The 24,477-nt window shown below is 36.8% G+C and overlaps 1 protein-coding gene across 14 annotated transcripts in view; it reads right to left on the bottom strand.

The window, feature by feature from the left end:
* Positions 1 to 24,477, bottom strand: part of TERB1 (telomere repeat binding bouquet formation protein 1) — a 46,073-nt gene that overhangs the window by 6,284 nt on the left and 15,312 nt on the right. For 11 of the 14 annotated variants that reach the window (XM_027619257.1, XM_027619261.1, XM_027619256.1 and 8 more), the window contains 11 exons: positions 24,197 to 24,328; positions 23,424 to 23,484; positions 23,214 to 23,329; positions 22,994 to 23,116; positions 17,400 to 17,552; positions 16,634 to 16,765; positions 15,296 to 15,421; positions 13,767 to 13,924; positions 6,132 to 6,481; positions 4,449 to 4,513; positions 4,043 to 4,153 (listed from right to left, as the gene is read on the bottom strand). In XM_027619257.1, coding sequence (XP_027475058.1) covers positions 4,043 to 4,153; positions 4,449 to 4,513; positions 6,132 to 6,481; positions 13,767 to 13,924; positions 15,296 to 15,421; positions 16,634 to 16,765; positions 17,400 to 17,552; positions 22,994 to 23,116; positions 23,214 to 23,329; positions 23,424 to 23,484; positions 24,197 to 24,328 — 1,527 coding nt within the window. The remainder of the gene's footprint in view (positions 1 to 4,042; positions 4,154 to 4,448; positions 4,514 to 6,131; positions 6,482 to 13,766; positions 13,925 to 15,295; positions 15,422 to 16,633; positions 16,766 to 17,399; positions 17,553 to 22,993; positions 23,117 to 23,213; positions 23,330 to 23,423; positions 23,485 to 24,196; positions 24,329 to 24,477) is intronic. The other 3 variants (XM_027619263.1, XM_027619267.1, XM_027619264.1) reach the window with 2 other exon arrangements.

Here is a 24,477-nt window from a genome sequence, read left to right as displayed (position 1 = left end):
ATGTCAAGAAGCTCAGTCATAGGAGAGATTAAAGACAAGGGATACAATACAGTGAAATAAGTGTTACAAAGAGGTGAACAGTTAGGGTGATATATAAAAGGACCACTTAGCTTGGTTCTGAGCAGGAGTCACTATTAGGAAAGATATCCAAAACAAGTGACCCTTATGCCCGGTTGTCTTTTTCCCCCCAATGTTTTATTATGGAAAATTTTAAACACACAAGAGTAAGGGGAAAAGTATAATGAAGTTTCACATATCCATCATTCACCTTCAATAATTATTAAGTCATGCTCAGTCATATTTTGCCTTCAACCCACTTACTCTGCTCTGCCCCCCATGTATACACTGGATTATGGAGGCTGGAATTGGCATTAAAGTATCATTTCATCTGTAAATACTTCATATGCAACCCTAACAGAAAAGGGCTTCTTTTTCAAACACACAAGACCATTATCAAGCCTAAAAAAATTATGCCTGATATAATCTAATATCCAGTCAGTGTTCAAATTTCCCCATCATTTCAAAACTTTCTTTTCACAGTTAGTTTGTTTAAACCATGATCCAAAGAAGTTCCATCATTACATTCAGTTGAAATGTCTCTTGAGTTTCTTTTAATCTATCAAATCTCCTCTCTTCCTCCTTGTCATTTACTTGATGTAAACACTGGGTCATTTCTACTATGGAGCTACTCAAAGGCTAGGTTTTGTTGACTTTATCCTAGTTAGATGCTTTAAAATGTTCCTGTGTGTCCAATAAACTAGTAATTAGATCTGGATGATTGATAAGATTCAGATTCAATTTTTTTAAAGATCTATCTTATTTTTAAAGATTTTATTTGAGAGAGAGAGCAAGTGAGTGAAGGAGTACGAGTGGGGGGAGGGGCAGAGGGAGAGGGACAAGCAGACTCCTGACTCCTGCTGAGCAGGGAGCCAGATGTGGGGCTCGATGCGCAGGGAGCTGGATGCGGATGCGGGGCTTGATCCCAAGACCCTGAGATCATGACCTGAACCAAAGGCAGATGCTTAACCGAAGGCAGACGCTTAACCGACTGAGCCACTCAGGCACCCTTATTTTATTTTATTTTATTTTAGAGAGAGAGAGAAAGAAAGAGAGGGAGGAGGGGGAGGGGCCAGGGGGAGAATCTCCAAGCAGACTCCCTGCCAAGCCTGACATGGGGCTTGATCCCATGACCCTGAAATCGTGACCCAAGCAGAAATCAAGAGTTGGATGCTCAACCAACTGAGCCACCCAGGCCCTCAGATTCAATTGTTTTTAGTAGAATTCCTCACAGGCAGGATTGAAAACTTCTTTCTGCATCATTTTAAGAGGTACAGAAAGTCTCTCTCTCTCTCTTTTTTTTAAGATTTTATTTATTTATTTGATAGAGAGCAAGAGAGCACAAGCAGGGGGAGCAGTAGAGGGAGAGGGAGAAGCAGGCTCCCCGCGGAGCACGGAGCCCGATGCAGGGCTCGATCCCAGGAGCCTGGGATCATGACCTGAGCCGAAGGCAGACGCTTAACCATCTGAGCCACCCAGGCACCCCGAAAGTCTCTCTTTTTTTAATGTTAAGATTGATCAGTAGGTTCAGGTGACGTTAGCCACTTCCATCCATTATAAAATTCCCCATCTGCCAGTCACCTAATGTTATTAGTGGCCCACTCCTAAAAGACTGTAAGTTAGCCAGGAAGAAAGCTGGCTAAGATAAGGACATTTCAAGTACAATGAACATGTGCAAAAGCCTAAAAAAGTGAAAAAGCACAGCATGGTCAGAGAATTATAGGTACTTTGGTGTGGCTAGAGAGAAATGTGGGAGGAAAGTTGAAGCTAGTGAAGCTTGCAGGGGGCCAGATAAGAATGTCTTGCCATACTAAGTATATCTAACTATCTTCAAGTCAGTGGGCAGGAACTAAAGGATATTTATTAAGCAAGGAAATGATTTTCATTTGTCTCTTAGAAAGCTTAGGTGAAGGTAAGCGGATCAGTTGAGGGGTTACTTCAATAATCCAGAATATAAATGAGAGGATTCCGAAACAGGACATTTACAGGGAGAAGGTAGAGATTTCTGAGGTAAAAACTGGTGAATGATGAGCTGCTGGGGTAAGGGAAAAGCTTAGGATAATTCTTAAGTAATCTAATAGTTGATTGAATGACAAAGTTTGGAATAAGCATGGCAACTTTCTGGCAGACTTAAAGAGAACAAATATGCAATAAAATTTAACAAGTGGAAGCAGAACAAAATTCCACAAAAAGCCAGGCAGAGTTTGAGTCAATGAGTTACAGAGAAGCACTGAGGGTTCTTTTAGCTTGATGACATGATAAAAAGCACATGTTAGAGAAGTTAACAGCAACATGAACATTATAGTTGGGGGTTGGTGAGACTTCAAACTGCAGGACTGCTAGAAAGTTGGTGTAACTGAGCATGAAGCAAAAAGGGCCTATGTGGGAATGAAAGAAAGAGCCAAATTTGACAGACTAGAAATAGGAGATGTAAAGAGGAAAAAATGGTTATAGATAATTGAAATCTGGAAGGCCAGAAGAATAATAACAACGCTAACAGAAATGGAGTGGCTACAGGGAAGGCAATTTAACAGGGAGGAAGATGCTGTTTTATCACAACCACTGAAAGCCCAGCTCCACAAAGACGACATCATCACAAGGAATGTAGCGCAATCTAATGCTGAAACTGTAAATGACTTTGAGCTAGTAGTGCCTGTGGTATCCAAAAGATGTTGACTATTTTGTGTTTCACTTAAAATTTAAAGTATTGTGTAGTGCCCTTGTGAGTTCACTGCACACCTCCAGGGAGCCTGGGTGGACGATCTGGGAAGTTTGTCTTTAAACTACTGAGAGGAGAAGATTTCAAGGAATGGCAGTCAACAGCACAGAGATACTAGAGAGGATAAGAATTTTTTAAAAAGTCTTCGGTTTGGGCAGGAAAAAAAGAGACTTCAGGAAATCTTTAACATTTAGGTTTAGTAGAATGGCAATAAAAGAAGCCAGAGTGCAGGGAGTTAAGAAGGGAGTTCATACAATGAAAGAGAAAGGAGAAAGAGCAGGCTGTCTGGTAATAAATGATGAAAGAAAGAGTGGATGGATACTTGAAGAGATAGCAAGTTACATCAAGTATTTAATACTTTTTCCCTCTCTCTCTTTTTTACATTTTTATTTACTTAAGTAATCTCTAAACACAACGTGGGGCTCAAACACACAACCCTGAGATCAAGAGCCGCATGCTCCTCCAAATGAGCCAGCCAGGAGCCCTTAGATTTTTCTTTTTTAGATGAAGAGAAATGAACATAGTTTAAGGTGGGCCAAAAGGGGTTAATGAATAGAAAGGTAATGAAAAGAAAGATTTCACAAGTATTAAAGTGGGGAGGAAAAAAGAGATAGGATTCAGATGATAGTTAGATGTAGCTAATTTTAGAGTAATAGAGACAAACTCTATATCCAAGACTAAAGAATAGTGTTATTTCAAGCCTACCATAGAATAGCCTCAATTTTGTCCATAGAGCAGAGTGTGACACTAAAAGAGGAAATATCAGGGTATGGAGGAGAAGGGGCTGGGTTAAGCATTGTGGGTTAAGCATTGTGGCACATTTACAGGAGACCTGCAGAAAAAATAAAATAATGGGGCGTGGAACACTAGAAACATTTACACATTAAATATAGACATAAAAATAGATATTGTTTAATACTTAATGTCTTATGTTTAGAGCATTATCCAGAATACATACCTATTGGCTCTCTGAAAATATGAAAAATGTTTACCTTACTCAGAAAAGTTAAACTTGTAGATGGTATTGTGACAAAAATAGAATAATAAAGTAATAAAGTATTAGATGTGCTGATTCATATAAATAAATATTGGAAGCACAGGCTAATGCAGATAGGTACTGATTTGAGTGTTTTAAGATATTCCAGATTGTTATTTTTCCAAAGGAAATGAAGTTTAAATCACACAGGCAGAACTACTACAAATCCTAGTTAACTAATTTCATACAAAGTTTTAATTGCTAAACAAGTGTAATTAAAGAATATTTACCTGAGCATCTATACTTTAACATTTTGGAATGATTGTCAGTTGCTAGAAAACTGATGACTTCTTTATTTATTATATCTGAACATAATGTAAATGGATCTGGAAAAAAAAAAACTGCAACACGTAAGATTCTTCTGATTGATGAAAATGACCTGACATTTACATGATATATTAATTCTCAAGATTTTCATAAACTTTAGCACAGTACTACATATCCAGTCACCCTGGCAGATAAACAGAAAGGTTCTGGTTATCAGTAAAAGGTGACTGAGGCACTTACACCAGAAAGAGAGTCAAAGGTGTGGCTCATATGTTAGAAGGCAAATTTACCAATGTACATTTTTAGCTATATTATCCACCTAAATATGTTTTCTTAAAAAAGTCAAAGAAGAAATATTTTTAATCATACCTGTTACTGGTAACTGCTGCTTTCTATTTTTGACGACGGGAATTGGATGTTTAAAAACATGGTCACTAAAAGAAAATAGACACCAGATATTTAAAAGTAAACATAGTGTTTGGTGTGTGGACAAATGTTTCTGTAGGCAGTGGTGCAATTCTGGGTGTTTGGCAGGCAGAAGGAGATGGAACCAGGGTCTACCAAAGTCTATCAAATTCTGCCCAAGTAGTGTTTGTAATGGTTATAGCCTCCTTTCCAAAAATGGAGTTAAATAAGACTCCGGGGGCGCCTGGGTGGCTTAGTCGGTTGAGCGTTTGCCTTGGGCTCAGATCATGATCCCAGAGTTCAGGGATCGAACCCCACGTCCAACTCCCTGCTTGGTGGGGAGTCTGCTTCTCCCTCTGCCCTTCACCCTGATCATGCTCACTCTCTTTCTCTCAAAAAAGTAAATAAAATCTTAAAAAAAAAAAAAAAACCCACAAGACTCCAAAGGGCAATAATACTGATGCCAGCAGAAACATGGGGGAAAAGTTATAAAAGAGGAAAACATGGGACACCTGGCTGGCTTGGTTGGTAGAGCATGAGACTCTTGATCTCAGGGTCATGGGTTCGAGCCCCACACTGGGTATAGAGATTACTGAAATAAATAAATAAACTTAAAAAAAGAAAAAGGAAAACTGGAAAGAATGAGGCGGGAAAAAAAAAAAAAGGAGAGAACAGAATCAGAGAGCAAGAAGGCTGGCCCAAGAACACATCTCAATGCTTTCCAATTCCATATCCCTGAGAAATCAAGTTAAAATTGACATCAAGAATGGTTTTGCAAAGGAAAAAAGGGGTGATGATGATGTAATCCATCTCCTTAATATCCTGTTCACCCTGCAACCTTCCCAGAATATAGCAGCATACTCTTCAGTTTCCCTCCCGGCACAGTAACCATCAGAGGAGAGAACACAAGTAAGGGTTTAAGATACACTACAATCCCAGGTCTGGCCCCACAAGCTCCCTGAGGGGGAAAGGACATCAACTGGAGGTGAGGTGCAAGGAACAAGTGAAAAGGCAAGCCTAAGCCAGATTTTCATCACACACTCCTCCCTTTTATCAAATTAAATTTAGAAACTGGTTTTTGCTACATTGCTAATGGATTATCAATGTACGCATTGTTACTTCAGGTATAGGGTTTCAGGTTAACTTTTCTGAGTATCCTTTCTAAAATTCAAATCTGATGTCACTCAATTTAAAATCCTCAATGGCTCCCGTGCCCTATGAGGGAAAACCAAAAGTCCTGAGTATGACATGCAAGGCCCTAGATGAACTGGCCTATACCTCCCCAACCAAACTCCCTTCTCAACATTTCCATTTAGGCTCCTCCCAAGACCATGTTTTATCGGGGCGCCTGGGTGGCTCAGTTGGTGAAGCGACTGCCTTCGGCTCAGGTCATGATCCTGGAGTCCCAAGATCAAGTCCCACATCGGGCTCCCTGCTCAGCAGGGAGTCTGCTTCTCCCTCTGACCCTCTTCCCTCTCGTGCTTTCTCTCATTCTCTCTCTCTCTCAAATAAATAAAACCTTTAAAAAAAAAAAAAGACCATGTTTTATCATTTCTATATCCCAGGGCTTAACAGTGTGGCACATAGTACTGCACAAAAAATACTTGAATAAATACATAAAAGTTAGAAACAATTATTAAACTATACCTTGATTGAGAAACAGAATTCTTTTTTTCAAAAGTTGTTCCTTCATGTAAGTTTTGATTAGAGCTTGAATTGGCTTTACATAAAGTCTTACTTTGCCCACTCTCCCTATAACAAGCATTAACTGGATTTGCACTCTTTAACAGGGTTTTCATCTGGTGATCATTTGTACATGCTGAAGACAGAACTCCATGAGACTGATAACTCTGAAGTTTTATCGACTGCCTTTTATCTTTATCTTCTGCCGTAGGACCTCTGCCAATACTATCTGCATGGAGGTGTTTCAATGTATTTTGAATATTTATGTTCATAGATGAAACATTATCCTTATCTTTTTCTCTTTGTGTTTTTTCCTATAATATAAAAATGGCAAGTAAATAATCTCAAGATAATCCATTTGCTTTATAATCCAATTTACATTCCCTTTAAATAGTGTTAAGAAAAATTCATGATTAGCCAAAGAATATACATAATAAAAGGGACAGTTTACATTAGAAGAAAAGGGAATATATTTAATAGATAATCTGGGGACAACTGGGTAGTCATCTGGGGAAAAAATAAATTGGATCCCTATCTCAGAATTTACACAAAAATAAAGTCAAAATGAGCTAAATATTGTCATGTAAAAAATGCAATGTTATGTTTTAAAAGAAAACATAGTATTTTAATACTGTTAAGAGGAAGAAGACCTTTCCAAATATCACAAAGAATCAATAAATCATAAAAGAAAAAAACCAAAAATACTTTTTCAAAGTTCTGCTACAGACCAGAACAGTGTGGGTAGGTGGGGGAGGAACTCAGAAGAAAAGAAGGTCAGAAGTCAAATGATAATCAACCCATACAGAAAGAATATGTAGAAGTCATATCTTAGGGTATGATTTTTTTCTATTAACATTTATAAAAAGCTACTACAATGAAATATAAACAAGATTAACAATAGTGTAGAAAAACAGGAAAAGGAGATGAACAGTTAACAGGAAAGGAAATATAAATAGCTCTTAAACATATGAAAAAATGCCCCATCCCATTTGCAATAAGAGAAATGCACAGTAAAACCACACTGAGACAGCATTCATCTACGACACTGGCAAAGATCAAAAGGGTACAGGGAAACACTCTCATACATTACAGGTGGGAGTACAAATTGTACAACCTCTATGGAGAAACAATTTGACAGTATCTTTCATAATAAAACCTGGGCATATCTTTAAAAAAATCCTATAGGTAGGGCGCCTGGGTGGCTCAGTTGGTTAAGCGACTGCCTTTGGCTCAGGTCATGATCCTGGAGTCCCCGGATTGAGTCCCGCATCGGGCTCCCTGCTCGGCAGGGGGTCTGCTTCTCCCTCTGACCCTCTTCCCTCTCGTGCTCTCTATCTCTCATTCTCTCTCTCAAATAAATAAATAAATAAAATCCTATAGGTATACTTGTGTAAAGGTAAGCATATCTTACTTTTATGTGCAAGTACTCAGGTGAGTACAAAATGTTAATGTTATTAACTGCAACACTGTTTGTAATAGCTAAAAGTTGGAAATAACCTAAATGTTCATAAGAAAGAGAGCTACCATATCTACCAATAGACTATTCTGCAACTGTAAATAAAGAATAAAGCGGGTGCCTGGCAGGCTCAGTTGGTAGAACATGCAACTCTTGATCCCAGGGTCGTGAGTTTAAGCCCCACATTGGGCATGGAGCCTATTTAAAAAAAAAATTTTTTTTTAGAGGCGCCTGGGTGGCTCAGTTGGTTGGGCATCCAACTCTTGATTTCAGCTCTGGTGGTTATCTCAGGGTCCTGAGATTGAGCCCTGGGTAGGCCCCACTCTCAGCAGGGAATCTGTTTGGGATTCTCTCCCCCTCTCTTTCTGCCCCTCCCCCCAACACTTTCTCTTTAAAATAATAAAAATTTTTAAAGATTTTCTTTCTTTACTTATTTGAGATAGAGCAAGAATTAGAGAGAGAGAGAGAGCGGGCACAGGTATGCACACAAGAGGGGGTGGAGGGGCAGGGGCACACAAGAGTGGGGGGGAGAGGCAGAAGGAGAGGGAGAAGCCAGTTCTCCACTGAGCAGGGAGCCCGATGCAGGGTTTGATTCCAGGACCCTGGGATCATGACCTGGGTCAAAGGCACATGCTTAACAGACTGAGCCACCCAGGCACCACTAAAAAATTTTTTTAAATAAAGAGAGATAAGTAAATAAGCAAACAAACAAATAATGAGGTCTTCCGGTAAAGATGTTGAATTTAACACCTCTATTAATTTTTGGTCCTGAGCCCAATGGAGTAAACCAACTGAAGAACAGTTTTCAAAAAGGCATAAACCCACAAGGAGAAGGAGAAATGAAAGAAGAAATAAAGGCAACCCAAGTTTGGAAATTGGAAAGCAGGTAGGTGAATGATAACCTACTTAGCAGTCTTGATAAAGCTGAATCCAAAGCTGATAATGGGAAAAGCTAAGAAACTACCTAGGATGGGGTGCCCAAACTCTCAAAAGACTTAGGAATTGGAGGTGCTGGAACCTCTAGAAGATGGGATGAAGATGGGGCTTAAAAATAGGAAAACTGGATGAAACTCTGTTTAAGAAATAGTTGGATTACAGGGGTGCCTGGGTAGCTCAGTCAGTTGAGTATCCAACGCTTGATCTCAGTTCAGGTCTTGATCTCAGGGTTGTGAGTTCAGACCCAGCATTGGGCTCCAGGATGAGTATGGAGCCTACTTAAAAAAAAAAAAAGTAGTTGCATTATTAGATCTCAACCCGTCTATTTATGCACACTTAACAGGCAGTTGACTGACACCAGAAGGTCCTCTCCTTCCCCAAAGTTGAAAGTTCAATCTCTGGAAGGGATAAAACAGTTTCTACACTGGAGGACACCAAACAAGGCTGAAGGCAGAACACTATTCAAGAAACAAATCTAAGCAAATATTCACATACTGAATACTTAGACCCACAAGCTTTCTTCTCCCATTTTGATTCCAGAAAACTGGTTGACAATCTCTAGGCAGGAGATTAGACATTGGAGGTTCTCCCCAAAAACGACTCATCTAACTGATCCTATGAGAATCCATAATCAACAAATTTTCAGAAAGACTTTCAGTATGTGACTCTTAAATATGAGTAGCAACCAAAGACCACAGAAATATGAAGAAAGCTAGAGACCAAGGAATGAAGGGAGGGAGGGAGGGAGGGAGGGATGGAGAGAGACAGAAAGCAAGCAAGCAAGCAAACAGGCAAGCAAACTCAGAGGAAAAAGATGGAGTAGGAAGAAAAAAAATTTTTTAAAGATTTATTTGAGAGAGGAAGGGAGAGAAAGAGTGAGAGACAGAGTGTGCACATGAGCAAGGGGAGGGGCAGAGGGAGAGGGAGACAAGAAGTCTCCCCGCTCAGCATGGAGCCTAATGTGGGGCTTGATCCCAGGATCCAAAGATCATGACCTAGCCCAAATCAAGAACTGGATGTTCAATCGAATGAGCCACCCAGATGCCCCAGAAGAAAAAAAATTTTAATGAAAGTTATCACTGAGGGGCATCTGGGTGGCTCAGTTGGTTAAGTGGCCTTCTCTTGGTTTTGATTCAGGTCATGATCTCAGGATCTTGGGATCGAGCCCTGCATCATTGGGCTCTGGGCTCAGTGGGGAGACTGCTTCTCTGCCTCTCTTTCCCTTTCCCTCTGCTCACACTCTCTCCTTCAAATAAACAGGTAAAAATTTAAAAAAATATATCATTGATATATTTAAGAGAAGAATGCCAATGATGTCTTAAGTCCATGAAATAAGAGTAAGATTTAAATGGAGTAAAAAAGAGGCTTTGGTAACTACAAATATGAAAGCAGAAGTGAAAAACATATTTGTTTAAAAAGTAAATATGAGGTGCCTGGGTGGCTCAGTCGTTAAGCATCTGCCTTTGGCTTAGGTCATGATCCCAGGGTCCTGGGATCAAGCCCCGCATCAGGCTCCCTGCTTAGCGGGGAGTCTGCTTCTCCCTCTCACACTCCCCTGCTTGTGTTCCCTCTCTCGCTGTGTCTCTCTCTGTCAAATAAATAAATAAAATCTTTAAAAAAAAAATAAAAAGTAAATATGAGAACACTTCCTAAAATGTAGAAAAAAGAGGATGACATGGACTCCAGGAAACAGGAAATCAAACTAGGAAGGATAAAAAGAGCATTATGAGATGACAGTAAAGGAGTATCCCAGGGTAACAGTTGTATACTTGGCCTACAGGGTGTACTAGTTATTAATTTATTGCTCCTCAACTCCCAACCCAACCTTCTTTGCCCTACATTGTAAAACTGAAACTAGGCTCAATGGACTGCTATTCTACAACTAGCAATGATGTTAGTGTCTGTTATTAGCAAGTGCTGGGAAGACAATACAAGACTGCAAGAGAAAGAAGGGACTTTTTCTCCTTTTGGTGTTCTGTTGTTTGAGTGGTGGCAAGTGGAAGTAGATACACTATGAGACAGGTTCATAATTTCTTTAAGGTATAACTGTCCAGTGATTCCACTCCTAGGTATTTACCCAAGAGAAATGAAAATGTAAATTTCACACAAAGAAGTACAAGCCAATGTTCACAGCAACATTATTCATAGTGGCCAAGATCTAGAAGCAATCCAAATACCCATCAACTGGTGAATAAACAAGTTGTAGTACATTCATACTATGGAATATTCAGTCCGCAATAAAAAGGAGCAAATATTAATAAAACAACATTGATGGATCTCAAATACATTACACATTAAGTAAAAGAAGTCAAACACAAAAGATTATATAATATATAATTCCACTCGTGTGAAATTATAGAAAAAGAAAACTAGTGACAGAAAACACATCAATGACTGCCTGGGCGGGAAGATGGGGACTGGGACTGTCTACAAAAGGACACAAGGAAACATTTTAGGGTGAATGAACCTATCTTAATTGTCATGAGAGTTATGCAATGGTATAAAATTATCATAACTCAAACCGTATATTTAAAATGTGTGATTATCACTGTATGTAAATATCTTACTAAAAATATTTCAGAAAAATGATTGTTTAAAGGAAAAATAATATTACTGAGCAGTTTATAACAATGTAGCAGTAAAATAATACATGGCAACAACAGCACAAAGAACAAATGGAAATGTAAGCATGCTATTTCAAGCATCTTTTTTTTTTAAAGATTTTATTTATTTAAGAGAGAGAGAGAAGAGAGAGAGAGAAAGTACATGGGGGGGGAGGGTCAGAGGGAGAAGCAGACTCCCTGCCGAGCAGGGAGCCCGACGCGGGACTCGATCCCGGGACTCCAGGATCATGACCTGAGCCGAAGGCAGTCACTTAACCAACTGAGCCACCAAGCATCTTATAATACACATGAGTGGAATAATACTAGTTGAATATAGACCATGTTCAGTTAAAGATGTATAGTATAAACCCTAACACCACCACTTAAAAAAACAGGAATATTTAGCCAATAATCTAAGGTGAGTTAGAATTTTTAAAATAATATAAATGAAGAAAGGAGAGTAGAAAAAAAGGAACAAAGAACAAATGGTACAAATAGGAAAAAAGTAGCAATATGGTAGACTTAAACCCAAACATACCAATACTTACATTAAACATAAATGAAGAAGTGATCATATCAATTAAAAACTAGCAACTGTCACAAAGGATAAAAAAAGACCAAACTACATGCTGTCTACAAGAAACCCACGCTAACTATAAAGACACAGATTACAAGTAAAGAATATGTCCATCAGGGGGCGCCTGGGTGGCTCAGTCGTTAAGCATCTGCCTTCGGCTCAGGTCATGATTCCAGCGTCCTGGAATGGAGCCCGCACTGGGCTCCCTGCTCAGCAGCCAGTCTGCTTCTCCCTCTCCCACTCCCCCCTGCTTGTGTTCCCTCTCTCGCTGTGTCTCTCTCTGTCAAATAAATAAATATTTAAAAAAAGAATATGTCCATCAAAGAACAGATAAACAAAATGTGATGTATATATATCCATACAATGGAAAATTATTTGGCCATAAAAAGGAATGAAGTGCTGATACACGCTAAAACATGGATGAGTGTTGAAAATATGCTAAGTGAAAGAAGCCCGTCACAAAAGATCACATATTACATAATTCCATTCATATGAAATGTCCAGAATAGGCAAATCTATAGATATCCAAAGAAGATTGTGCATGGCTGGGAATGGGGGATGCAGGGAAATAGCTAAAGGGTACAGAATTTTTTTCTGAGGTGATGAAAATATTCTAAAATTGACTATAGTTGCACATATCTGTAAATACACTAAACACTACTGAATTGCATACTTAAAATGGGCAAATTGTATGGTATATGAATTACATCTCAATAAAGCTTTTTTAAAAGGAATGAAATACTGATATAAACATGCATAAGCCTTGCAAACATTATGCTAAATGAAAGAAGCCAGTCACAAAAGCCCACATATTATATGATTCTTTATATAAGAAGTCTAGAATAGGCAAATATATAGAGACAGAAAATAGTTTAGTGGTTGCCTAGGATGGGGAAGTGGGGAGAATGGATGGGGGAAATAGGAAGGCTGACTGCTAAAATGTATGGGATTTCTTTTGGGGTTGATAAAAATATTCTAAGATTAATTGTGCTAATGGTTGCACAATTCTGTGAGTATACTAAAAACCAATGAAATATATACTTTAAACAGGTCAATTGAATCAAATGTGATTTACATCTCAGTAAAGCTGTTACACACACACACACACACACACACACACAGGTAGCAGGATGTTTATTCTAGAGTTGTCTACACTGGTGACAGATTGAATATAATCTGAATGTGCCTCAACAAAAGACTAGTTAAATAAATTTATGATCATCTATAATAATGAATATTACTCATTTAAAAGAATGAAATTACTATACTATTATACTAAGTTGAGCACTATGCTTTTATTTTTATAAATGCATGCACAGGGGTGCCTGGGTGGCTCAGTCAGTTGAGCATCCAACTCTTGACCTCAGCTCAGGTCTTGATCTCAGGGTCATGAGTTCAAGCTCCATGTTGGGCTCCACAGTGGGCTTGGAGCCTACTTAAAAAATAAATAAAAATGCATGCACATACAAAGACACAAAGTGTACATTCACAGAAAAAATAGTGAAATGTGCATATACACATACATATACATATATGTAAAGAGAGGGATTATTATTTCTCCATCCTTTTTCTAACTCTTATTATACAAACGTTAGATCTCTATTTTCCATGTCTCTTATTTTTTTGTCATCATTTCCACCTTTTAAATTTTTTTTTCCTATGTTCAAAGATGGTTTCTCAAGTATCAGTTGATTAAATTTGAAACCATTAAAATCTGGGGCACCTGGGTGGCTCAGTCGGTTAAGCATAAGACTTGATTTTAGTTCAGGTCATGATCTCCTGGGTAAGGGGACTGAGCCCTGTGTCAGGCTCCAAGCTCAATGGGGAGTCTGCTTGAGATTCTCCCTCTCCCTCTGCCCCTCCCCCCACTCACAAGCTCACTCTCTTTCTCTCACTAGAATAAATCTTTTTAAAAAAATATTAAAATATAAAAAATAACTTAGCAAGAAAAATCTTTTACCCTCCAACCTCTATTGTAGAAAAATACTTGAAAAAAGTTCTATATTCCTTGAAACAAAAAAGCCAACCTCATTTCTTTCTCTTTCAAGCTGTTCTATTCTGTGTAGAATTTCCTTTGCCTTCTTCCAGTACTCTTCAAGGTTCTTCTCTCTCATATTTACGTCTTTTAATTGTTCTTCATTTTCATCAAAAGAGTATTCTCCTAGACTTAGAGATAATTTCTCAGCTTTGTAATATGGGAAAAAATAGTGAATTTATCCATTACTAGAACTGTTTTTTTTTACAGTTTAAATATAATTTTAACACTTTAAATAAGAAATACCTCATACCCCACACCCTCTTCTCTAAATTTTGCCCATGCAGACTATCTTAAATGTCTAGGTGGTACTGAAAATAAATGGAAAGCAAGTACTTGGCAGAAGCCCAAGCTCCAGTCATAAGTTAGACTTTACTCATCAGAGGAGTAGAGGAGAAAGAACATCATGAAAATACATTATGCCAGGTACATAAACATCCCCAAGTATGTAGATACCGGTTTTAGGTTTTTGTTTTGTTTTTTTTTTAACTGTTTTCATAACACAGTTCTTTCCTTTAATCTTTTAAGTTTTATTTTTACATATTTCAGCAGCAATTCTTCTTCCACAAAGACCAATTCAATGGCCATCATTTCTTCCATGAATGCTCCCTCCTATCACAGGGTCTTTGTGCCTCACTGTTGCTTATGGCTGACCGAGTTAACACTATACATCCAGATCTCAGCTCAAGAATCACTTCCTCCGACAAATAATACATTATATGTTTAAAAAAAAAAGATAGTAGGAGGGGAAAAATGAAGGGGGGGAAATCGGAGGGGGAGACGAACCATGAGAGACTATGGACTCTGAGAAACAAACTGAGGGTTCTAGAGGGGAGGGGGGTGGGGGGATGGGTTAGCCTGGTGATGGGTATTAAACAGGGCACATATTGAATGGAGCACTGGGTGTTATATGCAAATAATGAATCATGGAACCCTACATCAAAAAAAAAAAGAAAAAAAAAAAGAATGTCCAATGGAAAAAAGAGGAAAAAAAAAAAGAATCACTTCCTCCAAAGCCTTTTCTGCTCCAAGTCTAGGTCACAGTCTTTTGTTATATGCTAAGATCTATGCTCCATCCATTCCTAACCCTTCAGTTAATATTTAACAATTCATTCATTTTTGAGATTATTCAAGGACTATTTATCTAGTTAAACGAAGCTCTAGGGTGCAGACGCTATCTCTAAAACCTAGCACAGTGCCTGGCAAATAATAGGCGCTCGAACATTCTTTTAAATAAATAAACAAATGCACTTTATAATTTAACCATAAGTCACCTGTAGGCCTCAAATTTAAGTCCTACAACTAAACTGTCCACATTGCATAAAATAAGTGAATTATCTATACTGTTGCCCTCTTCCAGATAGGTTGAAATGCTGAAATACTCTTGCTGTCATGTCCAAATTATATACTCTGCTTTTCAAAATAAGAAGCATCTGGGAACTTAAAGGGTTTGGCTCATTAAAGCAGATATAAATTCCCCTTCATAAACTTTGGTATTTTTTTAAGTAACAATAAACTTACTAATCTTTTTGCAATTGTGAAGCACAAAAGTGGCAGCTTTGTTCAGTTCCTCATTCTGCGATTCAGTTAAGGCTTGTATCATGAGTGGAAGCCCATTGTTTTTAAAAAGATCATACTGATTTTCCTCTGGAAAACATATCAAAAATGAAAGTAGAAAATAGTTATAGTTATTTTTTCATAAACTATCTGCATAAGGTCATAATTCTTCTTTGTGATCATTATGAACATAGTTTAAATCTTTAGAATAAAAAATAGTTTCAAAAGTATTTCCCATTTAGGAAATAATCTTCTGACATAAAATACCTGTCTCATAAGTGATGATCTCTGAAATACAGCCACAGAGTAGTCATACCTCATTAAGAGTAAAAAAACAGCCCTCACCTAGTTTAAAAAAAGGTATCGTTGAAAATAAAAAAGGTATAGTTGTCAGATTAAACCTCAATAAAAAATAAAAATAAAAAATTTAAAAGGTAGAATAAATCCAGAGCACCTGGGTGACTCAGTTAAGCATCCAACTCTTGATTTGGGATCAGGTCATGATCTCAGGGTTGTGAAATGGAGCCCCACAGTGGGGAGCCTGCTTAAGACTCTCTCTCTCCCTCTCCCTTTCCTCCCCCTCTAAAAAAACAAACAAACAAAATGGAGATAGGAGAAGAGGGAACACAAGGAGGAATCTATTCCAATTACATTGGTGAAAGATGTTGAGGGGCTGAGGGCCTAAACTGGAACTGGGCAGAAAGGGATAAGGAGGGTTACGGATGAAGGAGGATGAGGAGCAAAATGACTCGTTTGGGGCCTGAATGACTTAAAGAAAGGCAATACTTTCAAGCCTCTCATATGAAAATAAGGAGAAAACCAAAAGTGGATTTCCACTCCACTGTTTTAATAAGCACACTAAATAAATTCAATACTAGGGGAGCCTGGGTGGCTCAGTTGGTTGAGTGTCTGCCTTCAGCTCAGGTCATGATCCCAGGGTCCTGGGATCGAGCCCCGCATTGGGCTCCCTGCTCTACGGGAAGCCTGCTTCTCCCTCTCCCACTCCCCCTGCTTATGTTCCCTCTCTCGCTGTGTCTCTCCCTGTCAAATAAATAAATAAAATCTTTAAAAATAAATAAATAAAAATAAAATGAAATGAGAACTCTTGGGGCACCTGGGTGGCTCAGGTCATGATCTCAGGATCCTGGGATCAAGCCCCACATCAGGCTCCCTGCTCCGCGGGAAGCCTGCTTCTCCCTCTCCCTCTCCCCCTGCTTGTGTTCCCTCTCTCGTTGTGTCTCTGTCAAATAAATAAATTAAATCTTTAAAAAAATAAAATAATAAAATAAATTCAATACTAACCACAATCCTCTGTGCAATGACCAAGAGTAAGTATAATGCTAAATTTTTCTCCTGAATCCAGACTTTCATGAAGCAGTAATGTCAGAAGTTTTGAAACAATCTGATACTTGGATAGTATTATTCCAAAAGTCGCTATTAGTATAAAATAGGGGGAAAAAAGTAAAAATTTAAAACTTGAAACTATACATATGCTATTTTTCAGATATTATCCTGGGAGAACAATATCATATCAATATAATAACTAATATTCATATCTCATACATATGTGTATGTATGTGTGAATATAAATAAATGTATTGTAATAAGATAATGGCTTATAGAGCCCTCATTAATCCCTGCTTATGGCTGGGTGAGTCAGACCTCATACTTATCAGAAAGAGGCATACCTTAATTCTTCATATAATTTTTAAAAATCTCTAAGTTGGGTTTTCCATTGCTTATGTTTCCAAGATGTCCCTTCATTTCTCATCTAAAGCTTTTCATTTAATACTGTTTTTTCAGTGAAACAAAGGTTTAGAAATGACAGAATCTTATCTTGTTCTATCAGAAGACTTAAAGTCAGAAGACCTCAATTTGAATCCTTAGGGAAATCATAATCTCCACATGAAAATAAGGAGTTGGACCAGATAATTTTTAAGATCCCCTCCTGCTTGTGAGACACTGAAAGTCCAATCTATGTTTGTGTTCAATCTATCATTTCAACACTCACCATGCTGAATTCAAACAAAACTCAATTGTAGAAAAATTACTAAGCATGTTCACTCACGATTATCAGCAATACACGCATCCACTGTCTTTGTCACCACCACCGCAAGCTTAGCACTGGAAAGAGTCTTGTGTGAATCTGATTCCAGTTGCACAAGAACTTGAGACAATACATCCAGTCCACCCACAGATATAAAGTATTTCTGAACATATGCTTAAGGAATAAAGTAGCAAAACTATTAATACCTCAAATAAGACAAGTGTATGGTTCCATTCAATTAATTTGCACTAAATATGACATTCACATGACTTTTTCAAATACTAAAAATCCCAAAATTAAAGAATGAAAAATCCAATCTTTACCTGTGCATACATATAATCATAAAATGGGTCATTTCCTTAGGTAAGAAACGAACTTTTACATAGAACAACTACATATACAGTACAGTGTTTCCTGTTAGATGTGTTTTTTGTTTCATTTAACAAGAACTGGTATATTTTGCAAGAATGACATTAGTAAACTCGAAGTCTTTCAATAGAGTTATGAAGAATAGATTCATTCATTTAGCTTGGTATTGCAATTAGCAAGCTGCCTATTTTCTGAATTCCAACATAACTCATTCCTTAGATTGCTTGAATCTTCAAAGGGCAAAGTAATTATTCCAAAGGAACACATATTTTTGCCATCTTATTTAAACCTAATTCTTTTACTTCTTAGAACATAAAATTATAACATATTATTGAGAGACATAACAACTATTCCAAAAAAATACTCAGTGAAAAATACATTTTTTAAAAAAGTTTGAAGTGTCTTGTTCCACTGTTGAAAAGGATTCTGATGGGAAAGTATCCCATGGGTCTGTGCATTCAATAGTCTTCACAGCCCCTATACAAGCAGTGGGTTTATAACAAATGGATACATGGGTTAGTGATTATAATTCTGCCACAAATCTTCTTTCCAGTCTACCCTAGTATCGCAAATTGAACCAAGATTATTTTTTTTAAGATTTACTTATTTGAGAAAAAGCGAGAGAGAGCACAAGTGGGATGAGGGACAGAGGGAGAAGCAGGCTCTCCACTGAGTAGGGAGCCTGACGCAGGACTTGATCCAGGGACTCCAGGATCATGACCTGAGCTGAAGGCAGGCACTTAACCAACTGAGCCACCCAGGCACCCTGAGCAAAGATGATTTAAATGAAAAAATTACTTGTTATACTGTTTGATAAAACACAAAGATCTTAATCTAAAGAAAAAAAAACCCATCAAGTTCAGGGACACCTGGGTGGCGTGGTAGGTTAAGCTTCCGACTACTGGTTTCAGCTCAGGTCATGATCTCAGGGCTGTGAGAGCAAGCCCTGTGTCAGGCTCCAGGCTCAGTGCAGAGTCAGCTTGGGATTCTCTCTCCTCCCCCTCTGCCCCTCCTGCTCATATTCTCTCTCTCTCAAGTAAATAAACATTTAAAAAATATGTATTGGGGCGCCTGGGTGGCTCAGTCATTAAGCTTCTGCCTTCGGCTCAGGTCATGATCCCAGGGTCCTGGGATCGAGCTCCGCATTGGGCTCCCTGCTCCGTCAAAAGCCTGCCTCTCCCTCTTCTGCTCCCCCTGCTTGTGTTCCCTCTCTAGCTGTCTCTCTCTGTGTGTCAAATAAATAAATAAAATCTTTAAAAATAAATAAATAAATAATATGTATTAAAAAAAAATCAGGTTCAGAATTTTCTCCGTCTGGGAAAGGAGCTGTTAGGAAATGTTACTGAAGGATAAGCAACCATTTTCAATATTATGGAGACTCCAAAACAGGTTTCTTTTCTGCAAAGTATTTTCATTAAAAAACAAAACAAAACAAAAACCTCTTGAAAAAGAAATAATTTTAAATGTTTAGATAAAAATGGCACTGTTACCACATTTTCTAGTAATAGCCTATGTAATAAAAATTCAGGCTTATAAGCACAAGAACATCCTAGTCTACACTTGTACACTGAATATTTCAAATTTTACCTAATCTCTTATTTCATACGAGTTTACTAAGAGTAATGAGGTCCTAAAATTATTACTATTTCAAGTTGACTTTTAGAGAAAAAGGAAATGTCAAAGCGTCATGGAAAGAGAATTTTGGAATTATAGAGATATGTTCCTTTGCATGTGAAACATAACTATTTGCTTTAAATACGTGAATATAGGTACACACCAACAATGTGTGAGAAAGTTCTAGTTGCTCCACATCCTCATCAACGTTTAATATTACTAGCCTTTCTGCTTTTAGGTCTGGTGTGTGTAGTGGTATCCCTGGGGTTTTAGTTTGGATTTCTCTGATGACCAATGATTTTGAGCATCTTTTCAAAAACTTTTTCGATGCTTATTTACAATTTAATATTCGTACCTTCTTTGGTGAAGTATTTGTCCAAATCTTTCCCATTTTTTTAATCATTAGGTTGTTTTTTGTCCTACTAATTTGTAGGAGTTCTCTATATATTTTGGGTACAAGTTCTTTGTCAGATGTACATTTCACAAGTATTTTCTTCCAGCCTATGGTTTTCCGTTTCATTTTAACATGGTCTTGTGAAGAGTTAAAGGTTTCAATTTCACTGAAGTCCAATTTCTCACTTTTTCCTTAGTGGCTCATACTTGTGTCCTAAGAAATCTTTGTCTTCTCCCAAATTATGAAGATTTGCTCCTATGTTTTTGTCTAGAATTTTACAGTTTTAGTTCTTACACTTAGGTCTGTGGATCACTTCAGGTTAATTTTTATAAACAGTATAAAATTAGGGTTGAGATTCATATTATGTGTACAGATATCCACTCTCCAGAAGCATTTTTTGAAAAGACAAATTCCCACATGGAATTATTATGGCACCTTTTTAGAAAACCAGCGACTATATATGTGTGGGTCTATTTCTGGGTTCTCTATTTTGTTCCATTGATCTAGTATGTCTACACTTAAACTAATGCCACACTTTCTTGATTACTGTATGATAAGTACTGAAATCAAGTAATATAAATCCCATAATTTTGACCTTTTTCAAAAGTTTTGACTATCCTGGCCCCTTTCCATTTCCATGTAAATTTAGAATCAGCCTGTCAATTTCTACAGCAATGCCTGCTGGTATTTTGATGGGGAATGCCTTGAATCAAGAGATGAATTTGCGAAGTGACATTCTAATAATATTGAGTCTTACAATCCATGAGTGTAATATATCACCCATTAATTTAGGTTTTCTTTATCTCAGCAATGTTTCATAGTTTTCAGCATATAGACATTGCACATATTTCATTAAATATATCCCTAAGTAGTTTTTTGATATGATTATAAATGATAGTTTAAGTTCCCGATTGCTTGTTGCTACTACATAGAAATACAGTTGATTTCTGTATATGACCCTGTATCCTGCAACCTTGCCAAAATCATTTATTCATTCCTGTAGCTTTATTGTAGATTCTTCAATCATGTCACGTATTAATAAATACTGTATTTTCTTTTCCTTTTCAATCTCTATGCCTTTTATTTTCTTGTCTTATTTCACTGGCCTGAACACCCAGTAAAATGTTAAAGCATTGAGAGTGGCCATCCTTGTTTTTTTCCAATCTTGGGGTTGGTGGAGGGTACATTAAGTCTTTCATCATTGAATATGTTAGCTGTGTTTTGTAGAGGCCCTCCATCCCATTGAGAAGTTCTATCTATTTCTAGTTTACCAAAAGCTTTTGTCACAAATATATGTTGAACTATGTGAAAAGCTTTCCTTGTATCCTTTTAGATTGTATAGTTTTTCTTTTCTGTGATAACCTGTGAATATGGTGAATTTTCCAATGTTCAACCAATCTTGCATTCCTAGGATAAATGTCACTTGGTCATAATATATTATCCTTTCTGGATATTGCTGGATTTGATTTGTTAATATTTTTTAAAATTTTAATAACTTTTTAAAAATTTCTTTAAGTAAGCTCTGCACCCAACATGGGGCTGGAACTCATGACCCCAAGATCAAGAGCCACATGCTCTACAGACTGAGCCAGCCAGGAACCCCTTATTTGTTAATGTTTTGTTAAGGATGTTTGCATCTATATTCATAAAGGATATTGACGTACAGTATTCTTGTAAGGTCTTTTTTCAAGTTTTAGTATGGGAATAATGCTGATCTAAAATGTATGGGGAAAGGGGCGCCTGGCTGGCTCAGACAGTAGAGCATGCGACTCTTGTTCTTGAGTTGTGAGTTCCAGCCCCATGTTGGGCATGAAGATTACTTAAATAAAATAATAATAAAATAAAATAAAATAAAAACATCAAAATGCGTTGGGAAGTGTTTCTTCCACTTCCATTTCCTGGCAATTTATGTAGAATTTATTTTCCTTAAATGTTTGGCATAATTCATCAGTGAACCCATCAGGGCCTGGAAATTCCTGTTTTAGGTTTTCAACTACAAATTCAATTTCTTTAATATATATAATAATATTCAGATTATCTATTTCTTCTGAGAGAGCTTTGGTGGTTGGTGCCTTTCAAAGAATTTATCCAATTCATGTAAGTTGTCAAATTTAGTGGCATAAAGTTGTTTTGATTATTCCTTTATTATCCTTTTAATATTTGTTAGGATCTAGAGTGATGTCACTTCTTATTCCTGATATTAGTAATTTGGGGCCTCTCTTTTTATTTTGTGGTTAGTCTGGCTAAAGGATCCATTTCATTGATCTTTTTAAAGAACTAGCTCTGGTTTCATTGATTTTTCCCTATTCTGTTATTTTTCTATTGCACTGATTTCTTATCTTCTCTTTATTATTTCCTTCTTTACTCTGAGTTTAACTTGATTTATTTTCTAGTTTCTTTGGTGGAAACTAATATAATTGATTGAGAGCTTTCTTCTTTCCTTATACAAACTGTAGTGCTATAAATTTCCCTCCAAACACTGCTTTTGGAATGTTTTTGCAGCAACCCAGCTTTTATTTTTTATTCATTCATTTATTTATTTTTAGCAACCCAGTTTTTTAATGTTGTGCTTTCACTATCATTCAGTTAAAAACATTTCTAATTTCTTCATGACTTACTTTTTTTTTTAAAGATTGTATTTATTTATCTGACAGAGAGATATAGCGAGAGGGAACACAAGCAGGGGGAGTGGGAGAAGGAGAAGCAGGCTTCCCGCGGAGCAGGGAGCCCGATGTGGGGCTTGAATCCAGGACCCTAGGATCATGACCTGAGCCGAAGGCAGACGTTTAATGCCTGAGCCACCCAGGCGCCCCATGACTTACTCTTTTACTCATGGGTTTGCAGGGTTTTTTTTTTTAGTCTCTTTTTTAGCACTAATTTTCAGATATTTGGGACTTTTCTAGATGTTTTATTTTTATTCATTTCTAATTTAATTATGTGTGATCAGAGAATATACTGTGTGGGGCTTTAGTTTTGCTATCTAGTTGCTCTGTTTTGTGAGGGTATCAGGAGAGATTCAAAACTATGCTGCTACCTCCATCTTTCCTATTATCTTCCTAACAATGTCTCCTTTCAAGATTTTCCTATCTGTAATAGTCTAAATGCAACCAAAACGACCCAACTTACTGTAATAAAATTATTTAATTAATTCAATTAACTCCATAATTAACTCATTAGGTTTTTGTTATGCTTTGAACTATGTTTCTTCAAGTAAAACTAGAGAATAATGAATACTTACTGTTATTTGCAAGAGTGAGTCCAATAAATGAGCAAACAGGGCGAATTATCTCAGGTTTGATACAATTTATTAGCCAGTCATTGGCATGTGGAAAAAGTGAACAGCAAAGCATTTGATTTTCATCTGAAAGGAGACAAAGTCAATCATGTTTTAATATATTTGGAAAATATCAGTTCATTTGTTTTATTTTATTTTTATATTTAAATATTTGAGATATTACCATTTTGAGGATTGTTGACACAGACACACAAAGTACTACACACTGAAGACCATAACTGATAGCTCTGGAATGCATTTTTATCCGACAAATTCAACTCATATTTTGAAAGAACAGTCCTATTTGGTTAAAAAAAAAAGGAAGAAGCAAATTAAAACAAATGTGTTAAAGTCTTAAATAATGAATAAAAACAAAAAATTTGTATTTTCTTACCTGAACAACTGTGTCAGAACTGTAATACAACCTGTTTCTCTTACAAGTGTTTGTCCAGTCCCTTAAAAAAACAGACATATAATACACAAATAGGACTTCTGTTTATAAATAATTTTGCAGAAATGAAAAACATTTAAGTAGTATTTTTAATAAATAACTTGTAATCACTTTAAAGTATTGCAATAGATAAAAATCTGTAATCGGGGTTATACACTACCTATGCTCAGAAAAAGACAGCATTCAAATTTCCTCCAAAACTGAAATAAATTTTAGCTAAGAGCTACATGAAATTTAAGGCTATTGTTAGCTGATATAATAAACACTGTAACTAAATGGCTAATTCAGTGGAAAATCAACCAAACTAATCATCAAATGCCTCTTTTGCTTTTAAAGCTGCTCCTTTTCAATGTTATTTAAATAAAACAAATCACTTTACTATTTCTTATAATTAATAAATATCAAACAATTAAATATATGTGATTCTCTTTTCTTTAAAGCTAGTAGTTCTCAGAAGTTAGTAAGATTTTTTAAAAAGACACTGATATAGGGGTGCCTGGGTGGCTCAGTCAGTTAAGTGTCCAACTCTTGATCTCAGCTCAGGTCTTGATCTCAGGATTGTGAGTTCAAGCCCTGCGTTGGGCTCCACGCTAGACGTAGAGTCTACTTAAAAAAAAAAAAAAGACACTAATATAAAGACTAGAATAAAAAGAACAAAGACTATTTCAAATTATTATTTTTTTAAATGTTTCTACACCACAAAAGAATGTACTTACTATTATTTGAAACTAGAACCAAAATAACATAGACAGACATTCTTTTCAAATTTGTGTTTGAATCATCATTAGATAGGAACCAAGTTAAGTCTTCAAATAATTCTGAAGTGCACAAAGTCTGCTGACAGTAAACTGAAAAATAAAAATAAAATTTCAATTTCTATGCATTAGCATAAGTCTTAAAATATGCTGAATAAAATATAAAGTTGCCAAACAGATGGTTCTCAACCAGATCTCATTTCATTGACATTTATTAGTCATGCAACAAAATTTCTGAAAAA

The sequence above is a fragment of the Zalophus californianus genome, chromosome 17, assembly GCF_009762305.2.
Source record: "Zalophus californianus isolate mZalCal1 chromosome 17, mZalCal1.pri.v2, whole genome shotgun sequence".
Lineage (NCBI taxonomy): Eukaryota > Metazoa > Chordata > Mammalia > Carnivora > Otariidae > Zalophus > Zalophus californianus.
Note: the sequence above shows the minus strand (reverse complement) of the source record. Positions and strands in the feature narration are given on the sequence as shown.